Source organism: Palaemon carinicauda, chromosome 10, assembly GCF_036898095.1.
Source record: "Palaemon carinicauda isolate YSFRI2023 chromosome 10, ASM3689809v2, whole genome shotgun sequence".
NCBI lineage: Eukaryota > Metazoa > Arthropoda > Malacostraca > Decapoda > Palaemonidae > Palaemon > Palaemon carinicauda.
The window spans coordinates 140,758,926-140,768,251 of NC_090734.1; the positions used below are offsets into that span (position 1 = coordinate 140,758,926).

General features: G+C 36.3%; 1 protein-coding gene across 1 annotated transcript; it reads right to left on the reverse strand.

Moving 5' to 3' along the window:
* Window positions 1-6,197: 6,197 nt before the first annotated feature.
* LOC137648285 (uncharacterized) lies at window positions 6,198-8,239 on the reverse strand. Its single transcript, XM_068381213.1, has 2 exons — window positions 8,179-8,239; window positions 6,198-7,019 (listed from the first exon to the last, which is right to left on the reverse strand). The coding sequence occupies exons 1-2, from the start codon at window positions 8,188-8,190 to the stop codon at window positions 6,198-6,200; spliced, it is 834 nt and encodes a 277-aa protein (XP_068237314.1). The 5' UTR covers window positions 8,191-8,239.
* Window positions 8,240-9,326: the final 1,087 nt, after the last annotated feature.

Sequence of the window (9,326 nt, forward strand, 5' to 3'; positions counted from 1 at the left end):
AAGAAGAAATTGGTGCCTTATCAAAAAGCTGTTTGGAACTGGCGAAGTAAAAGGAAGGAGAAATATTGCTATCTTCCGACGGAGATGCTCTTATCTCAAGCATCTCTGCTTTTTCCAGTGAGTTCGCACGCAGACAAAAGGCGAAGATTTAGGATTTGGGGGGAAAAATAGCAGATATTGAGGAGTCAAAGGACTTTCTTTTTTATTATGGTTATTGGATGAGAGAGATATGATCATTAAGACAGAGGTAACGATCAAAACGATTTCGATGGATAGCTACTCCTACTGCTACTACGACTACTACTACTACTACTGCTGCTGCTACTAATGCTACTACTACTGATGCTGTTGCTAATGCTGCTGATGCTGCTGCTACTAATGCTACTACTACTGCTGCTGTTGCTAATGCTACTAATGCTGCTGCTGCTAATACTACTACTACTACTACTTCCATTGCTGCTGCTGCTGCTAATACTACTACTACTACTACTACTACTACTACTGCTACTACTACTTCTACTACTACTACTGTAAAACCCCATTTTCAAAGTGACACTTCGTCAAAAGGTGTCCTTTTTCCAAGTCTTCTTGATGGCTAATGAGTCAAGTTTTGCTCTTGAACACCTCAAAAAAAAAAAGAAAGAAAAAAAAAACCCCTAAAAGCCATAAAACTGACAAATTTCGAACTTTGACATTAAGCCCTGAGTGACATATTAACCATAATTTATCATTAAGCTTAGTCTCAGAGTTATGCATCAGTCAAACCCCATCATTAATCTACATCCATAATTGAGATATTAGATGAAATATAATTAAATTTTATTATCAAGCCCAGGCGCTTGACTAACATATCAGTCAAAGTTTGCCATTTAACCTTGAGTGGAGATATCTTAACGTGGTGAAAGGATTTGTGTAGTACCCTGATCAGCAAAGTTGTACTAGTCAGGGCCACCTATACTAGGTTGGTTTGCTTTGAGTGATCAGGCAAAAGTCTCCCAACGTCACCAATCCGCAGCTGGCCAGCGTGATTATGAAAATTGGCCAAACCACAGATATGAATAAAGACATGTCTGATACCTTTCTCCTGCAGTGGACTGGAAACTGCAGTATTTGTTGTTATACAGACTAAATTATTTTCCAAATATTGTTACTAATTACCCCCTGCGAGTAACTTCTAGGAAATTTCCTATATATATATATATATATATATATATATATATAAATGACATTAAGATATAAAAAAGGTATAGATGGCACTGTCATTGAACTTTAACATTTAAATTTGAAAAAAAATATTTAAACCAAAGATATTTAGACACATTTTGGTGTTTCCTTAAAGTCAAACAAAAACCCCATTTACCAACACACGAAAATAAAATTCCTCACCAAATGAAAAGTATCATATACTCTCCCAAATAACATAGAAAACGTATATATAAATTGCCTGGCACGAACTTCACGCCCAGAAAATTGCTCAAAAACCGATAAAGTGAATAACGACAATTGCCATATTTTTATTGAATGATACATCTATAGCTTATACAAACAATAAAGTTGTCAACTACGTCAAAACAATGACCAACATATGTTTTTCGAATGACCCCACGACCTTCTGTTATTTCGCCAGGTGGAGGCATTGCTATGTAGTGAGGAATGTTATGGATTCCAATATTTTTACGGTCATATACACTCTGCGCATTTGTATTTTTATTCTTAGATGAATAATTCGATAAGGGGTAGGGTATATATATATATATATATATAAACACATACTTGCATATGTATGTATATATGTATATATATATATATATACATACATATATATATATATATATATACATATATACTGTATGTGTATATATATATATATACATATATATATATATATATATATATAAATATATATATATATATCTATATATATACATAGACAGATAGATAGATGCATATATATTTTATAGACACATACTAAAAAAAAACACACACACACGCATATATATATATATATATATGTATATATATATATGTATATATATATATATATATGTGTGTGTGTGTGTGTGTGTGTGTATATACACACAGATATATATATATACATATATGTATATATATATATATATATATATACTTACATACATATAACAAACCAAAGTGTTTTCTCCTTTAGCCTAAGTCGTGTTTGTTAAAATAATAGTTTTTGAAACCAGCTTTATTGGACTTGTATTATTAGAATATTAAGGAAACAAAGGGTTGGTTTTCCATGCTTATTTCTGTCATGAATCCTACAACAGAACTATTAAGAAAATATACAGGAGGTTTTGAAGGTCTTAATTAATTGATTAATTAAAATCAGGATAAATATAACAAAAGGTGTTTATGTAATTTAAAATTGCAATTCCGATGAATGGGTTAAAACTTTTTTTTTTTTATCTTGTACATCGCTTTGTCGAATAAAGCTTGAATATACGTGAAATATTAGCATGTTTTCAAATTTGATTTTCCATTACTGACAGAGAGAGAGAGAGAGAGAGAGAGAGAGAGAGAGCCTTATTGCCTTATTCTATGTTTAGGTTCCCCAAAGTCCCTCAGTGTGAGGCACCTCGTATATCCACCAGAGAGTTGCTAATGCGTCTTCCGGTGTATTTTGCATCTTCCAGTCTTGGATGGTCTGGGATGAGAGAGAGAGAGAGAGAGAGAGAGAGAGAGAGAGAGAGAGAGAGAGAGAGAGAGCAGGAAAAAAACTTCCAAAAAGTATTTTAGCAAAATCACCAGGAATCAATATCTTTACCTTTTTCCACCACAGTATAATACTGATGGAAAGCGATTACGTGAACAATGTCAAAGGCGGATTTTTGCCAGAGCCTCTTTTACTCGTCATCCCGCAGGAGTTCATTGTCCCTAAACAAGCTTCCCTCGTTAGGAAACTTGTTGAAGAGAGATTGAGACTAAGGAGGTCTTATTGATGCTATCCTTTTAAAGAAGTTCTCTAGTGTCTTTCCTGGCCTCTAAAGATGTTCTATTGTAAAGAATAACGAACGTGTTCTTCAAAATTATTCACATATTAAAATTTTCTTGGATTTTTATTTTTTTGTAGACTTTGCTGTACTTTTATGTAAGCCAGTTTGAAGCTTTTCAATAAATGTGACAGTTTTTTTTTTCATTTGGTAGTGAGAAGGTAATGCGAAATATGTGCGCGAAAAAAAAAAAAAGTTACGAAGATACTGTGGTTTAAAGGTCTAAAGGCCAATCATGAATTACAGAGGCAGAGGACAGTAACATTGCCCTTTCGAGCAGGACAATGCCCTAGAGACTGACCATATATACATATTATCAGAGCCCAAGCACCTCTCCATCCAAGCTAGGACCAAGGAGGTCCAAGCAATGGCTGTTGATAACTCAATAGATAGACCTATAGGCTCCCCCAAACCCCCATCCTTAGCTCACAAGGAGGGCAAGGTTGCAGCGCCCAAAGAAACTAACGAGTTTGAGCTGGACTCGACGTTACCACATACCTCATTAAAACTAATTAATGGAGATGGGTTGAGTTCAAGTCTAAGAACAGTTCTTTGTACAGGAATATGTACAGAGAACTTATATCTCCCTTGATAGTTCGTTTGATAGAGTTTACTGCTGGCATTGTTTCGACTCTGAGGCATAGGTTCGAATCCTTGCCCAGCCTGAAACATTTATCATAAAGGAATTTCCAGTGGATATATATTCCCAAGATTGAAATCGATTTCAAATGACATTTGTGGTTGATATTTACTTATGTGTGTGTGTCTGTGTGCAAGTGTCTATATGTACGTATGTACGTATTATTTTCATTATTAATATCATCATTATTATTAAAATTATTGTCTCTCTCTCTCTCTCTCTCTCTCTCTCTCTCTCTCTCTCTCTCTCTCTCCTTAATTATACCCCAATTATGGGATAAATAGCGTCATAATTATAATCATAATTTTAATAATAATCGTTACTATTCAAACAAATACAACTCAATGAAATACAGTAGACGAATATAATCACAATTATTCAACCTGGATGAACTGCCAGAGACATTTGGCGTCTCATTCGCTTTTATGAGACATCAGGACTTTTTTATGATACACATTACTCGTAGAAAAGGACGAACTGAGGAGAAAATTGAGTCATTCATCAACGAGTAATGTTGCGAATTATGAATGAAAACGACTTGATTTGAATATTCCTGGTGAAGTGGTGTAAATAATAAACTATTCTGAGAAATTGTTAGTTGCAAAATTACATTTCTCCAGAACATGAACCAATTAAGGTCATGAATAAGAAGAGGAATGAAATATAACCTTATATCTTTCTCTGAAAATAAGTATATCGAGATGTTTTGGCGAACAGTCTTGTAAAAATAATTGAGTGACTTTCTAAAGGAAGAAATATTAGAGACTGCTCCTTCGAGGAACATGCCAATAGAAAACAAATTAAAAGGAAAAAAAAAAATGAATGACCTCTGAAAGCAGGATTGTCCAAGACCATTCTCTCGGCATCTCGCCAATAGAAAAAAACCCTTGATTGACCTGCAAAAGCAGAAATATTGACGACTGCTCTTTCGACGAAGATGCCAATAGAAAAAAAATTAAAAGAAAAAAAAATTGAATGGCCTTTTCTGAAAGCAAGGATATCTACGACCAATCTCTCGTCATCACACCAATAGAAAAAAACCCTTGATTGACCTGCAAAAGCAGAAATAAAATATTGAAGACTGCTCTTCGACAAACTTGCCAATAGGAAACAAATTAAAATAAGAAAAAACTTTGAAATACCTCTTCTGAAAGCAAGAATATATAGGACCAATCTCTCGGCATCACACCAATAGAAAAATAAAAAAACCTTGATTGACCTGCAAAAGCAGAAATAAAATATTGAAGACTGCTCTTCAACGAACTTGCCAATAGGAAACAAATTAAAATAAGATAAAACTTTGAAATACCTCTTCTGAAAGCAGGAATATCTACGATCAATCTCTCGGCATCACGCCAATAAAAAAAAAAAACCTCGATTGACCTGCAAAAGCAGAAATAAAATATTGAAGACTGCTCTTCAACGAACTTGCCAATAGGAAACAAATTAAAATAAGATAAAACTTTGAAATACCTCTTCTGAAAGCAGGAATATCTACGACCAATCTCTCGGCATCACGCCAATAAAAAAAAAAAAACCTTGATTGACCTGCAAAAGCAGAAATATTGCCGACCGCCCCTTCGGCGAACACACTCGCATAAACTCGCTGAGGATTTATGCTTCGGAGCCTTCCCGAGCTCCAACTAGGATTCCGAATAGCACCAATGGCCAGTGATTTGCGGCCGGCTGGAGGTTTGTCTATTGGGTCTTTGGGTGGATATACATATGCTGGATTTATGGTACTGCTCGTCAATATTGAATTCGATACTCCACGAGTATGTTCGCTAGAATGCTTCGGCAGTTCAACCAGCGACAGGCTATAGAGATGAAAGGATAGGCTGGTAGTAGTCGAAAATGAACGTTTAATGGGTCATGCTGCGCTGTTCAATGATTTTGATTTAATTGATCTCTCTCTCTCTCTCTCTCTCTCTCTCTCTCTCTCTCTCTCTCTCTCTCATGAGTTATTTGCTTCTGATTCAATTTCAAATTCATGCTGTCACTTTTCTTTCTCTCATATTGGCCTTTTTCGTTTATATAATTGATTTCTGTAGTTTTTCATATTATGAAAAATTCAAAATTGAATAAATTTTACATTGATAATGAAGGATTTTTCGTACTGTGTTTACATGATACATTGAAATTTAGTTTCCGATGCTTATTACTCCCCAAAATTATTTTTATGTTTAATATTTTTTCTCAAGGACAATGTATCAGTGTCAAAGACACTGTGATACATATAACCATTTGAGACATGAAAATATTTCCAAGTAAAATGAAACCATTGATTCTTTGCTTACATAATTATATTAATCGTTCGTATTTATTTATTCTATGTACAGACACGTATGATACATGGTAGCATTTATACAAGAGCTAACGGGTTCCTTCTATGCCCGTATGGGCAGCATCTATTTATGGTAGGGAGACAGGATTGCATACAGGATACTCTGGATAGTATTAGAAATATCCTACAGATGACAACTGTGACTCCAGGGATATCCCCAGTGGTTATGTGGATAACTCAAGGGATTATGATGGTCAAATTAGTGGCCATAGCCATAACCGTGGCCATAGTTGGTGTGCAGTCTGTTGGCCACAATAGAATGGCCATGATACGGATGGCCAGCGACGCCCAATCCGTATGTGGGAGGTGGGAAGACTGAGGAATAGGATATGGTATGGCCATGTCCAACGATGTGGCCGTGTCCAACAGCATGTCCAAGGCCAATTCCATGGCCAAATCCGTGGCCATGTCCGAATCCGTGGCCGTCTCCGAATCCGTGGCCATGTCCGAATCCGAGGCCGTGTCCAAAGCCGTGGCCGTGTCCGAAGCCGTGGCCATCTCCGATTCCGTGGCCGTGTCCGAATCCATGACCATGTCCAAATCCATGTCCAAATCCATGACCATGTCCAATTCCATGACCATGTCCAAATCCATGTCCGAATCCATGGTCATGCCCCAAACCGGGTTCAGGATCAGCACTGCGTTTGCCAATGTAATGTCCATAACCGAGGCCGCCGTGTCCATGACCATGGCCATAACCGTAGCTAATGCCATGGCCAATTCCAATCCCGTGCCCGCCAAAACCAAAGTTACCATGTCCGAAGTCGCCGTGTCCCAAGCCGCCGTGTCCCAAGCCGCCGTGACCGAAGCCGCCGTGTCCCAAGCCAACATGTCCGAAGCCACCGTGTCCCAAGCCTAGCTCATGGCCAAGACCAAAGCCTATTCCAAGGCCACCAAATCCATGACCGTGGCCAATTCCGTGTCCACCGTATCCATGGCTATGGATAGTAGTAACGCCGTAGCCAGGATCAGCTGAGCGTTTCTGCTCTGCAGCCACGAAGGCTACCAGCAGCACCACGACCTAAAAGTATTATTATTATTATTACTATTATTATTATTATTATCATTATTATTATTATTATTTTTATTATTATTATTACTACTAACTACCACCACAACTACTACTACTAATACTACTACTACTATTATTATTATTATTATTATCATTATTATTATTATTATTATTACAAGTGAAATTACAGCCCTAGTTGGAAAAGCAAGATGCTATAAGCCGTAGGGCTCAAACAGGGAATATTAGCCCAGTGAGGAAAGGAATTAAGGAAATAAATAAACGATATGATAAGTAATGAACAACTAAAATAGAATATTTTAAAAACAGTAACAACATTAAAACAGATAATTCATATATAAATTTTAAAAAAGACTTATGTCAGCCTGTTCATCGTAAAAACATATGCTATAAGTTTGAACTTTTCAAGTTCTACCGATTCAACTACCCGATTAGGAAGATCATTCCACAACTTGGTCACAGCTGGAATAAAACTTCTAGAATACTGTGTAGTATTGAGCCTCATGATGATGAAGGCCTGACTAATAGAATTAACTGTATGCTCAATATTATGAACAGGATGGAACTGTCCGGGAAGATCTGAATGTAGAGGATGGTTAGAATTATGTAAAAAAAAAAAAAAAAAAAAAAAAAATATGCAACATAGCTGACAATGAAGAAAAAGGAAACAGAGAGAATAAAGATAAGCCTCTGTGTTATATAATGAGAAAATTAACATTAAATTTATGCCACAAGACGTGTGTACACCAATATATCACATACGAGCTACAATGAAGAAACAAGGAATAAATACCAATTCCCTAATATCGCAAGAGGGTCTGCCCCTCTCTTTTATTCTTCTCCTGTACTTCTCTTTCTCCCTATTTCCTTAATCTTTCCCATCCCGAGTACCTACCTTTGAGCTATAAACTGGATTGTATCCAGGGGTACTCTTCCTTTCCCCATATTCCCCACTTCCCTATTCTCATTATTATTATTCTAACAAACAGGGCATAGAGAAAGAAAGAAGGAATAAAATACAGAGAAAAAAAAGGAAATAGAGAGAAAAAATATAAGTCTCTGAGTTAAATAGAGAGAAAATGGACATTACATTAATGCCATAAGACGTGTGTACAAAAATCTATCACAAACTATAGCGACTTAAAATTACCAAGACTTTCATGATGTATCAGAGTGGTTCTTGCTCAGTCCAAAACGGAAGGAAGGCTTCGGGGTTATGACATAGCCGAAGGTGTATTCCTTCAATTTAAATACCTAGATCTCTGTGACCCTCCCGAAGTGTTGGGGGTGGGGGGGGGGGGTGGGGGGTCTGTCTCCCCCCTTCCCTTTGTCATAGACACCCATGTCTTCACATCGCCTTGGGTCATTAGAAAGAACTGAAGAAACTTATTATTAGTGAAGTCCAGAGTGACTTTACAAATGAAGTGAGCGTGAAGTCCACGCATAGAAGATCTTGTGGAATTTTATTTTTGGGGTGAAGGAAAGACTCGAAAAAATGACTTGAGAGGTTGAAAGTATATTTAGGCCTTAGTCAACACTCTTTTTTTTTCTTTTTTAAATATTGCAGCGGTTTCTTTTTGTGATGACTAGTCAATAGCAAATTTTTTTTTTTTTTTTTTTGTGTGGGGGGGGGGGGTGGGGGGGGAGGAGGTGGTTGGGAGTGATTTTGTATAAGGGTACGTCCATTCAATGGATGGTATAATGACATAGTCAAATTAGCATGATCAAGCAATAATCATTTCCTGTTATGTTCTAAATTATATAAGTATTTATGAAATGAAGCGCGAAGTAGGAGATGGTGAATGGAGAAATATTGAATTAAAAGCTCAAGATAGAGACAAATGACAAAATCTAACCGAGGCCCTTTGCGTCAATAAGCATTGGTATTATTATTATTATTATTATTATTATTATTATTATTATTACTATTATTATTATTATTACTAGCTAAGCTACAACACTAATTGCAAAAGCAGGATGCTATAAGCCCAATTGCTCCTACAGTAAGAAAAGGAAATAAGGAAATAAATAAATTATACATAAGTAATGAATGAAGAATATACAATACTTTAAAATCTTATAATCAGTCACCGCTACCGCCTAAATAAGTAAAAGGAGCCCTTATAGTAAACAAGGCATCGAAAGTTGCAGGAATAAATAAAAAGATGTTAATGGAGAGATGTTGAAAGAAATAGCGCGAGTAACATCGCCTTTAGATGATGTGTGTTGGCGTCCGAACGTTCCAAGATATTATTCAGGTGATAACATGGCAACTTAACTCGGTTTAATGTCAGGGTG